Raw genomic sequence first — 16,510 nt, 5'->3', positions numbered from 1 at the left:
TTAATCAAAGAAAAAAGTTTTCAAATAATAAAATATTTCACACCCAAATAATTGCCTTTAAACCTTTTTTTCTATGATTGAAAATGTATCTTTTTTATTGAAATAATCTTTTTTTTAATAGTTGGTCCATATTACGGGTGATAGCCTACACCCGTACTATTCGATTATTATTCAATCGAACACACAACAAGTGCAAAGAAAGAAGACACAATTCAAAGAGTGTTAATATTTTCCTGTATTTACTTTGAACAATCACAATGTATGTACAATAATAGTTGTTGTTTTTTTAATCACATGTTTCCAATGGTTTTAGACATGTACGTATTTCTTGGGTCATGATGCTCCACAACATCGTCAAACATGAAACAGCTCCAGAACAGAGTCTGTAAACACATAAACATCTGCAGTAAAGGTGCTATACTACAATCTTCTTTCTTTGCTAGAGTTTGATTCCCGTCTGCTGCCGCTGTGCCTTGGGGCAGTAGCGGCGTGTGTGCGCTGAGTCCCCGGTGGCCCCACAGATGGGGCAGGTGAAGCTGCACAGGATGGGACAGATCACTTTACCCTGGTCTGTTTTCAGCCTGTGTGAGCGGAACACGCTGGGGGTCTCTCCGTTCTGCTTACAGAAGCGACAGAAGTCTGACGCCCCGCGGCTGCAGCTGCTGTCCGACGGGCTGCTGGCACAGCTCGTACCTGGGGAACTTTGAGCCGACCCCCGCAGACGCCCCCTGGAACGGCCCCTCGGTCCTGGTTGCTTCTTTTTGGGCTCTTGGTGCTCCTGGGTCTCCTCATCCCGTACGGCGCAGAGTCTCAGCATCAGCCCGCTGAGGTTCATGTAGTCCCGCCACATGTCAAAGCAGTCCTCGGTGGAGATGATGGAGCTGTGGAGGTCAGATGTTCTCTGCATTGTGGTCGTAGGGTGATGATGGAGGGCCACACGGTTGGTTTGTTTTTTTATAGAGACCCGCACGCGACCTGCATTCCTTACATTGTTAAATTATATGTGTGCCGCCCCAGACACGTGCCATCGATTAACGTCCACCACAGGTGTTTGGAGGCGACGCCTGTGTTTGGCTGATGTCCCACATCTGCATCTTGAGCATCTTATTATCCTCCAATATGTGCTATATTTCTTTGATTCTTTCAGACGTGTAAGAGTATTTATATCCTATACTCAAGTAGAAGTACCGTTACCTGCTTGAAATTGTCCTATACATGTATAAGTAAGTCATACATAAAACACTCAAGTAGAAGTACTGTTATTTGTGAAATTATACTCAAGTACAAGTATACAAAATACTCAAGTACTAGTAAAAAAGTAAATGAAATAGTACTCAAAGTTACTGGTTACTCGAAGATAAGTTACTCAAAGTTTTACTCAAAGTTACTCAAAGATAAGTTACTCAAAGTTACTAGTTAAGTTACTGGTTACTCAAAGATAAGTTACTCAAAGTTACTAGTCAAAGTTACTCGAAGTTACTAGTTACTCAAAGTTACTGGTTACTCAAAAATAAGTTACTGAAAGTTACTAGTTACTCAAAGTTACTCAAAGTTACTAGTTACTCAAAGTTACTCAATGTTATTCAAAGTTACTAGTTACTCAAAGTTATTCAAAGTTACTAGCTACTCAAAGTTTATTTTTGGTAATGAATCTTGCCATGGTTCCCTTGCATACAGTAAACATCTCATGTATAAACTTCAAAAGGAAGAGACCAAATTTTGCACAGTTGGAACTTAATTTATTTTCCTCAAAGGCATAAAATACAATTATTTACACCAATGAGTTTAATACAAAATAAAACATATGTATTTATAAGATTTTAAGTATAGGTACATTTATGAACTCTAAAACTGAGAAAATAACCGGTATTTAATGCTGTTTTGGCAAGGTGCATTACGTGTTATCTAGTTGGTCATTCAAGATTTGATGCTTTTGATTGTTTGCTCATTTCATTTTTTGTAGTTTCACAATGTCCGTTGATCATTTTAAAACAAAAAAAATAATAGTTTACTCGGTTGGGTGTAGAAATGTAACAATTACGTTACTTGTTTTAAAACATACTTAAGTACAAGTAAAAATATTGATTTATAAATATAGTGGAAAAAGTACCCATAAAAGCAACTCAATTACAACAATGTGAGTACTTTCACCTCTGGATTCTTTGTGAGGTTTCTACAACGTTTGTAACTTCGAAAATAAACAATACTACATAATTAAATTGTTGATCATCATAGCAAAATTCCATATTCATTAATGTAAAATTTACTTACAAAAAAAACAGTATTTGAACTATTTTTATAGAATTAGAACAATACACAGAATCCATTCAGCCTGCATTAAACCCCAGAACTGTAAAAACTTTGACTATACATACGTTTATTTAACTTTCATATGTATTGATTCCTGCATTTTTCTGGCATTTCCTTTCTTTATATATTTATTTCATCCTTCTGTAAAATGTTTCCACTTAAAAAAAATGTTTTCATTCCAAAAGTGACATTAAATTAAAAAAAAGTGTTATTTTAACTATTATTTTGTTATTGTGTTTTCTTTTTATATTTGTTTCCGATATTTGTATAAAACAAGTGATACCAAATTGCTTTGTAAGTGTGAGTATAATTGAAAATTGTATCACTTTGAAAAAAGCCTACAATAAAAATATTTATGGAATTAAAAATAAATAAATGCATAAATAAATAAAAGTTTCTTTGATTACCAACAACAGTGATCACTTTAAAGCCTGAATACGAATGTTCGACCCCGAAAACATTTCACGAGTATTTGATCAGCAATATACACAACTATTTTACACCAACAATGCATGTTCTGTTGAAAAAAATAAATTAAAAGAATGATCCAAATCATAAACAAATTGCAAATGAGAACAAAACAGAAGAGAACTTCTTCAATGAAGGTGCACCTGCCTGTTATAAAGTTTAAAAGTATAGACAAAGGTCATGTCTCAGTTCAGACGCTTGAAACAGGATCATTCAAACAGCTCAAAGTCACAGGTGTTTAATTAAAATGGACATTTATTAGGCAGGTTGGCAAACTTTTTTGCCTTTATTAATGAAACTAATAATTTAATTCTACATTGATATAATTAATTAGATCCTTGATGGAAAACGCACAAAAAGCTGATATTGAATTGTATTTCATTTTTTTTAATGAATGGATTTCCAGATGGTGAACCAAAGGTCTGTTGAGGTTAACTTTGGGACAAAGAGGGGGTAAATGTATTTACAGTGACCATTACTTGTGAAAACTCTTAAGAAATGTATGTATATTTACTGTATATATACTGTACCATGCCTTTTTTTTATTTCTATTATTTTATTATTAACACATTTATATATTTTCTATAAACATTTTACAATTAGTTCATGCTTAATTACTTTAATAATGTCAGTTCTTGTGTTGTCATATTCCTGCTTCCTCATAGACTGGTCATATTTAACCGGCTTTTATTTCAGCATCTCATCTGTCAACAACGTAACATTATATTTACTGTAAACACACTCCTGCAGTAAGAGCTGCTGCTTCAACCTGAATAATTTGTGCATAAAACTAAGTGAATCATCATTAGGATGCAAACCACTGAATAACACTTGTATCCACAACCAATCACCTTCAGATCAGCATTGAAGCTACAATAAAAAACCTTCAAAGTGTTCTCATCTCTCTTTTTGTTTTTTGTTCAATAGTTCCACTATTTTTACTCTAAACATGAACGGAAAATCTAATATAGCCTTCATGATTTTATCATTCTGATTGCCTATTTACATTTTCCAATGTGTCATCTTCGTACGCCTCCAGCACAGTCATTTATCGTGACATCACACAAACCTAGGGTTAGGGGTTTTGGGAAGCATGAACTATTGTTAATAATAAATGCTTTATCATTCACACATTCATTCACCTACACTAAATCTCTCGCATCCATTATCAACTACATTATATGTTGTTTATGTCTATGTCTTGGATTAATATGCACCTTAAAATAAAAATCAATGCAGTTTACCATCAAGTATTTTCTGTTTGCTCTTGGTTTGCAAACTGGAAATTTCAAAAGTGCAGACAGTCAAAAAAATAAAATAAATAACAGAACATACTTAAATAAATACTTTAAAAATAAAAAGGCCATATTTATTGAATTATGTCAATCAAAGTGTAATAAATGCAGCTATTTTAAAATGTCAAATAACAGACTATAATGTACATTTTACTGTTGTCATGCTTGTACACCTTCGCATAATAAGAATTTCAAAACTGAACATAGACTTGTGAGGTTTTTTCTTCATTTTCCAAAAATACAGAAATAAAAGAAATATATTTCAGACTTCAGATTAAAAAAAAAAAAAAAAAACCCAGAAAAGGGAAATTAAAGAATTAAATATGACACTTAATGATAAATTAACAGGTATACAAAAATACTAATTTACTTGTTTTTGACCAGCAGATACCACTAAGCATTGTGTGTTTCTACTGTGGCTCACACTTTAAAAGTGTGTTTATGTCTTGTTTTATGCAGTAGTTCATGTTTATTCATCTTATAACACTCCAAATCCATTGCTCTTGTCTTTAATGAACTGAAAGCAGTGTTTACCATGTAAAACATATTTTTCCGTAATCATTACCCTGTGCCTTAAGAGAGAAATTGTTGTTTTTATTATTAATAAATAATTAGCTGTTGTAGCATAGCACACTTTCCAATTACTTCCACAGATGAAATATTTTTTTACACCTGTATGTCTAATAATAATAATAATAATAATAATAATAATAATAATAATAATACACTTTAAAAAAAAATTGTAAACCAGAGAAGAACAACCAGCGTGTGTGGGCGGCCAGAGAAGAGAGGTGGCTGATTTCACGCATGCGTATTGCGTTACCGGTTGTTGTACGGACGGTGGCCTAGCAGAGGATTACGGAGCCCGATCTGACAGGTCAAATAACCACAGAGCGCTACATTAACTTTACATTCTTGGAAACGTATTACAACCGTGGCTCTTTGACTTGCTAACACAGGATGGATTGTTTTCTAAAAACACGTGTGTGAGCTCAACGACAATGTTTGATATCGAGATTGATGCTAACGCTAAGCTAATGCTAGACCTTTTCAGCTAACTGCGGGTATGACAATAGCCAGATGACGTGAAAACAACTGTGTTGACATGTATGATGCTGGTTTAATAAAGGGTATCTGAAGGAAGAAAAATTCATTAGTATATAGTTATTGGTAGTCCTGGGTGACATTTTTGAGAGTTAATTTGCTTATAATAGCCATATCTCGTTTGCGTAGAGGCTATTTTTCGGGACTAAGAGGAGGTTTTGGATTACTTGGTACCTCGGTTATAATGATGACTAACCTGAGTTTATATTTTATATAATACAAGATGCTTCTAGATCAAAACACTGAGATTGTCTTAACATTCTCTACATTATTTCGCTCTGTAACCGTGAGTGATGGAGCTGTCTTGCTATCTTGATAGTCTTCAAATTGAACATTATTTACACAATGTTAGCTGGATTTCACGTAGACTGTTATTTTGTGCTCTGTGATCTATTAATCTTGCCTGGATGAAAACTTGTAAAACTAACAAGATTAGGGTTGGGAACCTCTGGGTACCTCACGATACGCAATACAAAACTCACGATAACGATTATCTCATGATACTGCGATTATTGATATATTGGTCAGAAATCAATCTACAGTAATCTGTTACATAAGAAAAAAAAAGATTAAATGAAAAAATACAGTTTTTATTTTATATCTCTGAAAGACAATACATTGAAAAAGTGTCCTATGAACAGTGACACTATTTTAGTTCAACATTTCTGTAAATAAGTGTCAACATACCAACGTAAACGAATAAGTATCTCCAATAGTGCTTTCTGTAAACAAAAAATAGGTGGGTTTTTTTTTTTATTATTTATTTTTTTACCAGTGACACCATTATAGTGCAATATTCCAGTAACAAATATATTGGTTCCTTCAACAAACAGTGACAAAATTTCTGTGAAGACGTACCTGCACATTTTAGTGAAAAAGCAAAAAAGGTTTTGAAAAAAATAAATAAAAAATTGATACTTAGTGCAAGCATATCGATAATCGATTGTGCGAAAAAAAATATCGCGATATATTTCCGTATCGAGATATCGTCACACTTCTAAACAAGATTGGAAATATGTGTCCAAGTCAAAATGAAGGAATTGTTTTCAGGCTCCATGTGTCATTTGCTCATATGTGTTTGCATCTTTTCAGCTTCCACAATGAGTCAGGGCAAAGACAATGCTCGACTCAAGAGCTACAAAAACAAGTCCCTCAACACAGATGAAATGAGGCGACGGAGGGAAGAGGAAGGTCTGCAGCTCCGCAAACAGAAGAAAGATGAACAAGTAAGTCTGGTGTACACACAGCAGTCTGTGTTGAAGAAAGAGAACACGCTTGGATTTTTCTGAAGGCTGCCATGAAGCGTAAAACAACTTTTGCAGTCCTTTAATGTTGTCTTGCCATTGTTGTTGAATCATTTCATCACTTTATTGTGTTTCAGCTTTTTAAGAGGAGGAACGTTGCCACTGTGGAGGACGATGGCCTCCTGGAAGATGATGGGATGGCCGATAGCGGCTACTTGGAGTCCCAGGCCAACAACATGGACCCTCTTACGGTAAGCTCTCTAATGCCAATAAAAACCTGGAATCATACCATGAAATGCTGTAGCCTAATTCAGATTATGATTTTGATATATTCACTTACGTTTTTTCAATTCTCATGGCTGTCTTGCACAGGGTGGGGTGATTTCTGAGGATATGATTCAAATGATCTTCTCGGTGTCTCCTGAGCAGCAGCTTATAGGAACCCAACGTTTTAGGAAACTTCTTTCTAAAGGTAACTTCACCTAAATCAGCGTCAGTTACTTCTGTTTTGTCCATGTTTAGTTTTACCTGAACATTGATCATTGCATTGTTTGCTCTACTCTCATAGAACCCAATCCACCTATTGATGAAGTCATTGCCACACCAGGTGTGGTGGAGCGTTTTGTCGATTTTCTGAAGAGACGAGAAAACTGCACATTGCAGGTGATTATCCTGACAAAATGAGTTAAATATTATTTTTGTCAATAGTTAGTTGTTTACCTCATTGTGTATTGTCATACTGTTGTGGAGCTGTGTATGTTTTGCCTTTTATATTCCATTTCCCCCTGCACCATGGGACTATGGGTGGAAATTAGCATTTAGCTAATTCCGGTGTATTTACAACTTTGGCTGTACATTAATACACACTGTTCCACTCAAATAAATAAAATAAAGAAACCTTGGCTACATTTTTCAATTTCCAAAAATGTTTGACGAGTGCAAGTGAGTTTTTTCTGCATTTATTTTTCAGTTTGAGGCAGCGTGGGTGTTGACCAACATCGCTTCAGGAACATCCCACCAGACACGGGTTGTGATCCAGGCAGGAGCTGTGCCCATATTCATAGAGATGCTCTGCTCAGATTTTGAAGACGTTCAAGAACAAGTAAGACAACATTTGATCCATCCAGATGTTTCTTCTTCGTACTGTTGTTTTCTGCATTTGGCTGACTGTCCCTCCTCCCCTCCTCAGGCTGTGTGGGCCTTGGGTAATATAGCAGGAGACAGCACAGAATGCAGAGACTTCGTCATCGACTGCAACATTCTGCCTTCCCTTGTGCAGTTAGTATTAACCCAATCTGTGTATTTAACATTGTGGGGATACAAAACGACTTTGAAGCAAAACTTTGGTTACCGTCTATTGAATTTTCTCCCACAGGTTATTGGCCAAACAAAATCGTCTAACAATGATGAGGAATGCTGTTTGGGCGCTCTCAAATCTCTGCAGAGGAAAAAACCCACCTCCAGACTTCGCTAAGGTAAACGCTAAAGTATAAATTGTATCACCATCCTATCTTAATTTTGACTAAAGTAATGCTTGTTTTTCATTGAATAACATAAATGTGTGTCTTTCTCATTGCTTTTGCATGTTCTCTTCTAGGTGTCTCCCTGTCTCAGTGTGTTGTCCTGGCTTCTGTTCGTCAACGACACAGACATCTTGGCTGATGCATGCTGGGCTCTTTCCTACCTGTCTGATGGCCCAAATGAGAAAATCCAGGCTGTTATTGACTCTGGAGTTTGCCGCCGGCTGGTTGAACTGCTGTTGTAAGGACACAAATTCATGCATAAACATACATATTTTATGTTATATTATATTCTCTTTTGACCCTATAGCTGAAAAATGTTTTTTTGTGTGTGTGTGTGTGTGTGTGTGAAAAAGTCACAATTTTGGAATTTATTTCCCTTGAACATTAAATATGACAGCTTGAGGAATAACGGTCATTGATTCTGCTTCTGCTTCTTTTCAGGAACTCTGACTATAAAGTGGTGTCTCCTGCACTGCGGGCTGTTGGAAATATTGTCACTGGAGATGATGTACAAACGCAGGTACCCCCCCCCCCCCCCCCGCAATGAAGACTGAGCGATATATCAACTTTATGAACGCTGTTGGTTTTTTCTGACTTGCTGGTATTTATTTTCTAGGTGATCCTGAACTGTGGTGTCCTGCAGTCTCTGCTTCAACTGCTGAGCAGCCCAAAAGAGTCCATCAAGAAGGAAGCCTGTTGGACCATCTCCAACATCACTGCAGGGAACCGAGCACAAATTCAGGTGTGTCAGTAGTAATCTACATTATATTTCATTACGAGTTATATAATTTGTATAGGTCATAACTGAACAATGTTTTTTTTTTTACAGATGGTGATTGATGCAGGTCTGTTGCCTCCTTTAATCACTATCCTACAAGTTGCAGAATTTCGCACAAGAAAGGAGGCGGCATGGGCAATTACCAACGCCACCTCCGGGGGCTCTGCAGAACAGATCAGGTAGGACTGAGGATTTAAACCTGTATTATTAATGATGAATGACACACAGCTTTATTCTAATCACAAAACATGTGCTTTATGTTATTGCACTATAAATCTTTAGTGAGTTTTAAAGGCTACAGAACTTGACATGAGAAATCAAGGAAAACAAATTTCAAATTTTGCAGATTTTGTGGTATTAGCAAATATCCATTAGTTTTGGCTAAACCTATATTTACTTTATCAGCAAACTGTATTTTTTCAAACTGAAAACGTGCATTGTCTTTCCATTAAATCCTTAATTATGTTCTACCTGCTGCAGGCACCTGGTGGAACTAGGCTGTATTAAACCTCTGTGTGACCTGCTCACAGTCATGGACTCCAAAATAGTTCAGGTTGCTCTAAATGGCATCGAAAACATCCTCCGACTGGGAGAACTGGAGGCTAAGCGCAGTGGAGGCATCAACCCATACTGTGCACTCATCGAGGAGGCCTACGGTGGGTCCACGCTGCACTAACAGTCACATATTACATGTTTTTGTACTATGAATAAATTAAATATGCAGGCAGGTTTGTCTTTAACAGATGCCACATGAACACAATATATTTGTTGTTTGAAATTTGAGATTAATTGACACAAAGGTGGTGTCGGGTCCCCTCTGCTACTTTAGTTATGAAGCCATAGAGAGAAACTAGAAAAAGTTATTACTTGTGTCTGTTTCATTGTGTTACTTGTCATGGTTTGATTTCACTCAGTTACACACAATGCCACCAATTTAAACACTTTTGTTTTACGTAACAGATATTTATCAAATCTAATGGGAATTGATTTAAGGGCGACCGTGGCTCAGGTGGTAGCGGGTCGTCTTCTGATCGAGAGGTTGGGGGTTCGATCCCAGTACCTGACTATGTGCCGAAGTGTCCTTGGGCAAGACACTGTACCCTAAGTTGCTCCCAGTGGTTGACTAGCGCCTTGCATGGCAGTCCTGTCCCACTGGTGTGTGAATGTGAGAGTGATTGGGTGAATGAGCTGATACGTAAAGCGCTTTGAGAGTGCTTCAGTGTGGTGATAAAGCGCTATATAAAATCAAGTCCATTTACCATTCCAAGTCCATTTAAGAATGATTGCATTTGGACACAGCTCGACCACAACAAATTTATATCAAGTTAAAGCAAGTAAAGCATAACAGTTAAATGCAGCATCTGTGTGACCCAATGTCTTCTCGTATTCACTCTGCTGAGAATATTAAACTGTCAAACTTCTGTTAAAGTATAAGAAAAACAACTTTTTTCTGCTTAATACATATGATCAGGTATGAAGTAATGTAGTTTATTGATTCTACTCCCGTTCATCACAATTTAGTGTAAGTATTGAAATTTAGTGTTTTTGTTGAACGCCAGCTACTGCAGTTTAATTTTGCTATTTGCTGAGATTAGATCAGTGACCATTTATTTGGACCAGTGACATCACTAACCGTCACTGTTAGTTTCTCCTCTCACAGGCCTCAGTGAGCATTGATTGACAACTCCATGCTGCGCTGTGGGGGTGGGGCTGCTGTGACTAGGCGTGTCTTAACTACTCGAGGAGTAATGCCCATAATCAAGGCATTTTTTTGAATTTCCCCCGAGTGGCAGATCAGCAAAAACCTGGGGGTGTACTTAAATAGTAAATTTTTCTTGCTCAAATGTTGATTATTCTTTGTTGTAAATGAGAAGTCTCTGATTTGAACAAGACCATTAGCGTTTGGTGAACCGACCCTGTTCCTTTCTTCAGGTCTGGACAAGCTGGAGTTTCTGCAGGGCCACGATAACCAGGACATCTACCAGAAAGCCTTCGACCTAATCGAGCGCTTCTTCAACACTGATGACGAGGACCAGGCTCTAGCTCCAGCCGTTGATCTGCAGCAGCAGCAGTTCCTCTTCCAGCAGTGCGAGGCCCCGATGGATGGTTTCCAGCTATAATGCTAAACCCTCCCACTTATCATCGAGCTCCACCCTAATTCTTATCTACGCTCACTCTGCTCGGAGCCATGATGCTTGGTGAAAACAACCCACGGCCTCCCCTCTTCCGTTCTTGTCACCCGAGAGGCTGAAGAAGTCATTGTGATTATTAGATATTTAACCTAACAGGAGTGCGCGTGTGTGTACATGCATACATCAAACATGGGTGGAGTTTTGGAGTCTCGTCAGCCAGTTAGTGAAGGTTTCACTCATTTTGTGTTTTGGATCGTCAGACTTGCTTTAAGCTCCAGTGTCTGTAGCACTACATAGTTTTGTTTTTTCTGGGCTTCCCCCAACAAGAAGCACCTCTCTGTGATCCTAAAGGATTAGCGTTGGCTAACTTTGAGCTGGTGGGTGTTTATGGACTGCACTATTTGTCTGATTGAAGCATTATGAACTCATAAGACAGACAAACACGGACATTAAATTTAAGAAAAAAATTAAATAAATATTTTCCTGTCGCAGACCATCAGATTATTTTAACTGAAACACTGGACTGACCAGGAGACGTTGACCGTGTGACTGTGGTCACCAGACAGAACTGCCCACAGCAAAGCTGTGTGGAAACTGACTTCTTTGAAGTGTCTCAAACCCAGAGGGTTGGATTTCACTCCTGGCTGTCAGTCATCACAGACGGACAAACCAATAACTTGATCACATTAAATAGGAAGCTTCAGTGATGACCCGGCTTCCTTTCCTCTATCCCACATAATGCATTCCTTTTTCCAGAAGTGGCACTTTTCTGCCGACACAGGCTCCTTCGTGGAGAGCGGCAACTGTCTCCTACCTGATGAGTCATGGAAACTCCATGGAACCATTGGAATTGGTGTCTTCCCTCGCACTGAGACAATTGGACAGACTTGGACGTAACCCAACAGACTATTTAAGCCTGGATTCTGTCCAGCCAACCAGCAGGAATTATTTTTTTAATTATCTTTTAAGGATTTCATTTCATTTTCTGCACTTTAGTTCAAGACTGAGGCCTGCTCATTGACAGTGTACTATAGTTATGACATGAACTATTTAATTGGTTGATTATGTGGCTCTTTCCTCCTCAGGATGTTTGGTGTTTAAAGAGGAGGTCTGTGTGTATCTTCTGTGCTCTGGTATTACAATGTTGACATGGCTTGCCCTTTGGGATTCCAGCAGATTGTGGACTGATTCTTTTGGCACATTTCTTATAATCAGAGGATCCCGCCTCCTCCGCAGTGCCAGAGTAACTTTAGAGTAACGATGTAGTAAACTAGCCGAGAGCTTTCAACACCTTTTCATGTAGAAGAATCTTTTAATTCGATCATGCCAGTTCAACAACCAGTCTCTTTAAAGGGAAAAAAATGGATATATTTTGGTATTATTATTGGGATTAGCACTTGTCGTGTACCTAATGGTGCCATAATTCTTTGAAAATATTTCAAGAACACATCAAACTGAAAATCCTGGTGATCACTTTAGTGAAAACAGAATGTTTACCTTTGGAATGCTTACAATTTGTTTTTTTTTTTTTTTTAATCTCCAAGTGATGACCAGCTCTACATGTTCATTTCTGTTTGTTGTGATGAGTTTGTGCATCTGTCTCCTGTCATGCCATTTGCATAAAAGTGATTTCAAAAGTTTTATTGTAAGTGATGATTTCAACTTTTTAAATTAGTTTTGCTGTTTTTTTTCCAAAAACAGGTCAATTAATTTTGCACGCGAGCTCACAATACACTAATTGTTAAAACTTACCTAATTATCAAAGGCATTTAAAAGGTTATGATTCAGTTTTTTGGATGTGCAAATTACAACAGCAGAACTTTTTTACATGAACCCTTTTTACAGTATTGGTATGTTTTTCTAATTACTGTGTGCTTTCAGTGAAATTAGCCTTATAGGTTGCGAGCAGTGCAATTAATCCTTTATAGAAAATTTAGTTTGAACACCTGCAGACTTTTTCCAACACGACTGCACATACTAACAGTAGATTAACAGACGATACGAGTGAGTTTGCTTTAGAAGAGCTTGTCCTCACCATAATAAATCAAGCTGCTGTTGCAGTAAAGTCTGTTTACTCACTGTTACTTTACAAACAGGTTCACGTGTAGAAATGCTTGAAAATCTGAATGTCTTCCAAGGTAGATTCAGATAACAGGGCACATCTCAGGAAGAGTAGTAAGTTTTATTTTTTTGTTAACTGGTGTTCACTATATACAAAGTAATGTTACACCATATGGGCACAAATCAGGTGAAAAGAATGAAAGATTTGCCTTCAGAAGTAAGGCAGCTGGTATGATTTAAAACCATGACATATGCTTATTAACACTGGAGAGAGTGAGGCAAGTACTGAAATTTTACTCAATGTACTGCTAATAGGCTCAAACTGTCAAATCATCCTCTACAATGACGACATGTCCTATCGGAGCTCCAGAGAAAACCTAGTCCTACTGCAAACGTTCTTAATGTAGTTTCATTTCACCCTCAATCATAACAATCACTCAGCATTTGGCTGTTAATGTGCTCGTCTCCTGGTTAAAGATTATCCTACAGTGCAAAGTGGGGACCGCTCTGGTGGTGTGTAGGTGAGGGGTCAGCAGCTGATGGGGTCACTCAGGCTTCTCAGCCAGAGCTGCAGCACTTTTCTTCTCCATCTGGATCTCCTCCCTCCATCTGGCCTTCTTTTCCATGTTGTGAGCCGTCAGGGACTCATTCCTACCAGCAGCCTACACACAAAACAAACTTGTGTTGATAGTGAAGTGTGTGAGGACACTCCACTTTATATCCTCATTTTGAAGGCCCACCCACTCCCCTAATCAGGATAAGTATGTATAGATAGATATGACACAATAGGACCAACTTCCCTTTACACAGTGTCTCGTATCATTCAGTTCCACAACAGTTTTATGATTGGTTGAGGTAAGATTACATGAAAATAAGAGCAAAGAGGTACTTTAATTTGAGTATTTAAAGGGATATAAATGTGGCAAAGCCTTTCTAAAAAGTGCTGATCAGGATGAGGAAAGGCTGTTACTATAGAAACCAACAGTCTGTGGCAGAGATGGGCAACTTATCACAGCAGGGGCCCTAAAATGTAATTGTTTGATCCAAGGGCCACATTGTCTTAATTCATGTCAGCATTTAGAAATAAAACCAATCTGAGCATTAACACAGGGATCAACAAGGGTTTATTGTGTTTGTTGTTTTGAGTGCATTTTGGGAGTAATTTTGAGGATTCATGTTGCTATATTGCGCAATTTGTCTCTTGTAGTTTGGTATAATTTTTACATTATTTGTGTTGTCATCGTGTGAGTAATTTTGCTATATTGAATTATCCTATGTGTATTTGTTTTCATTTGGTGTATTTTCTGTCATTTTTATATTTGACACTTTGGTTTTTTTTTTCTTAAACATTTTGTGAGTTCACTTGGGGGGGGGAGGGGTGCCAGGTACACCCGTCTAATCAGAGGTGTTCTTTGAATAACTATCCTTAAGATAATGGCATTATGGACTGACTGCACATGAAAATCTCCAGATTTACGATTTGCTAATTTCCTAACCAAGATGTCTGATGAAAGACCAATCAAATGTGATGTTTATCCAAAGCCAAGCAGGAAAAAAAAAAAAAAAAAAAAAAATCAACCGTTTACTCTGCATCTGAGTGAATTTACTTACTCTTTTGCCCATAACGACCATCACTAAGCAGGCTCCGATTGTTACTCCCATCATGACGTAGGCTGCCTTCACTCTGATTTTGTTTCTGGCAGCGTCGATGGTCTCAAATCTGTGGCACAAAGATACGCACTCAACAAGGTATTCTTAGACCGTTGATTAAAAAAAAACAAGCAATAAAACTGATGTTAAAGCTCCTAGACTCAGAGATCTAGATCAGAAAACACAAGCCAGGTTAATTAAAGCTTTTGTGAGCATATCAGGACGATCTCATCACAGCAGCTCAGACCCCGATCAACACGTCCTCTTTGAACTCAGGAGCAGCAGTGGTCCTGTTCTTTACATAACTCAATCACTAAAATCAGAGCTGTGTGGGGTGGACAGTACTGACGCCACATAAACAGGAAAAAGTGACTTACGACACAGTGGCTGGTATCTGATCGGCCGTCTTAAAGCGTCCTGACCAGATCAAAATCCTCTTGTCCATCTCTGAGGGCCTGTAACCAGGGAGCTTGAAAGCAGGACGCGGTTCTGGCTCGAAAAACAAACATTATAATAATGAACAAATAACCAAAGCTCCACAGACCCCTCGCAACCAGTGAACTCATTTCCTGTGTCCCCCTTTTAGTCTCTGGAGAGTTAAAAAGAATAAACATTCTCATACTAAACTATGAAGGAAATCATTCACTGATTGTTTAGAAGAGAGACTGTTATGAAAACCCTCATCAATATGGGGAGATTTTTCTCAAAAATATATCCACAATTTTCTCACGTGGGTTTTTTTCTTCTTCAGATTTTCACGTGTTTTTTAGATTTCCACGCGTTTTTCAGAAAAGTCGTCGACACAAATTATGCATGTGAAAAATACATGTGAAAATTGTGGATATATTCGTGAGACAGATCTCTCCATATATCAAAGCTTTAGCTTTTATTTTCTAAATTACATTTATTTCTTGCAAAAGTAGCCAAGTTTATGTATAGAATGGTGATTTGAGTTAGATTTGTTTTATGCACTTTAGATAGAAGTCCAAAAACTCAAGAGATTTTTTAAATTTATTTATTTTATTCAAAGATCCTCACCTGGAACTGCTGGAGCAAGTGGAGGCTGAGATTTCACCTCCTCTGGTTTGTTGCACATCCCTCTGTGGCTCCATCTCTGACCTGTTAATATTAACCATCAGAACAAAAACAAGTAAAGTTGGAACCCTTGATCTTTTTTGCTTTGATTTTTCAGTTTGTGTACACTTTGCAAAAGTTATCATGCAGGCTGCTGGGCCAGGTTAGACCCCAAACCTTATGTTTGTAACCACAGCGATAGAGGCACTCTGTTTGACACGAGCGCACATTTATTGAAGGTGACCAATAACGCAGCAAAGACAACAACGAATAAAGGTGAAAGAAAACCGTACGAACCAAAAAGGCTGCCAAATGAAAGTCGAGATCGGAGCAGATTCATGTCGTTTCGTTTGTTGAGTTTTCAGTGTCTCTACACCCCCATGACAGATAAAAACTGCTCAACGAGATCCTTCAGTGGCTAAAAGTCGACACACGTACCCATCAGGGCGGTCTGTACAGCGCCTGACTAAAAACAACACTAAGCCTGGTTTTATAAGCAGACCCAACGCGCATGCGTCATAGGGCACAACGTTCATTCGGTCAACGCGCGTGAAACCCCAGTTAAACAAAACTAACAAAATCATTCAAAAATGTAGATATTTTAAAATAGAACCATATTTTACATTTTTTTGTTAACTCGTTAATATATATATATATATATATATATATATATATATATATATATATATATATATATATATATATATATATTTTTTTTTTTTTTTTTTTTTTTTTTTTTTTATTTTTTTTATTTTTATTTTTTTTTTTCAAGTTTGTTCATCCAAAACCTTCTTTCCCAAATTATTGGAAATTTGTCTTGAATGTGTAACCTCTGATTTTGTTTGGGTTCTAGTTTTTCAGCTTAGCTCTT

At 37.5% G+C, this 16,510-nt stretch overlaps 3 protein-coding genes across 4 annotated transcripts; 1 reads left to right on the top strand and 2 right to left on the bottom strand.

Annotated features, from left to right (window-relative positions):
* Window positions 1-439: 439 nt before the first annotated feature.
* Window positions 440-1,030, bottom strand: nanos2 (nanos homolog 2). Its single transcript, XM_028435106.1, has one exon. It carries the CDS (start codon window positions 905-907, stop codon window positions 440-442), a length of 468 nt encoding a protein of 155 aa, XP_028290907.1. The 5' UTR covers window positions 908-1,030.
* A 3,800-nt stretch (window positions 1,031-4,830) lies between these two features.
* On the top strand, window positions 4,831-12,494 carry kpna1 (karyopherin alpha 1 (importin alpha 5)). 2 transcript variants are annotated; one of them, XM_028434375.1, is made up of 14 exons: window positions 4,831-4,950; window positions 6,270-6,403; window positions 6,559-6,672; window positions 6,794-6,893; window positions 6,990-7,084; window positions 7,392-7,523; window positions 7,611-7,699; window positions 7,797-7,896; window positions 8,019-8,182; window positions 8,386-8,464; window positions 8,561-8,686; window positions 8,774-8,901; window positions 9,203-9,378; window positions 10,655-12,494. In XM_028434375.1, the coding sequence occupies exons 2-14, from the start codon at window positions 6,278-6,280 to the stop codon at window positions 10,840-10,842; spliced, it is 1,617 nt and encodes a 538-aa protein (XP_028290176.1). In that variant the 5' UTR covers window positions 4,831-4,950; window positions 6,270-6,277; the 3' UTR covers window positions 10,843-12,494. The 2 variants fall into 2 exon arrangements, with proteins under 2 accessions (XP_028290176.1, XP_028290175.1); XM_028434374.1 differs by having other exon boundaries at window positions 4,921-5,055.
* Window positions 12,495-13,015: 521 nt separating this feature from the next.
* fam162a (family with sequence similarity 162 member A) lies at window positions 13,016-16,100 on the bottom strand. Its single transcript, XM_028434376.1, has 5 exons — window positions 15,937-16,100; window positions 15,604-15,684; window positions 14,943-15,054; window positions 14,527-14,635; window positions 13,016-13,577 (listed from the first exon to the last, which is right to left on the bottom strand). Exons 1-5 carry the CDS (start codon window positions 15,977-15,979, stop codon window positions 13,461-13,463), a joined length of 462 nt encoding a protein of 153 aa, XP_028290177.1. The 5' UTR covers window positions 15,980-16,100; the 3' UTR covers window positions 13,016-13,460.
* Window positions 16,101-16,510: the final 410 nt, after the last annotated feature.

The sequence above is a fragment of the Gouania willdenowi genome, chromosome 20 (genome assembly GCF_900634775.1).
Source record: "Gouania willdenowi chromosome 20, fGouWil2.1, whole genome shotgun sequence".
In the NCBI taxonomy this organism is placed as follows: domain Eukaryota; kingdom Metazoa; phylum Chordata; class Actinopteri; order Blenniiformes; family Gobiesocidae; genus Gouania; species Gouania willdenowi.
Note: the sequence above shows the minus strand (reverse complement) of the source record. Positions and strands in the feature narration are given on the sequence as shown.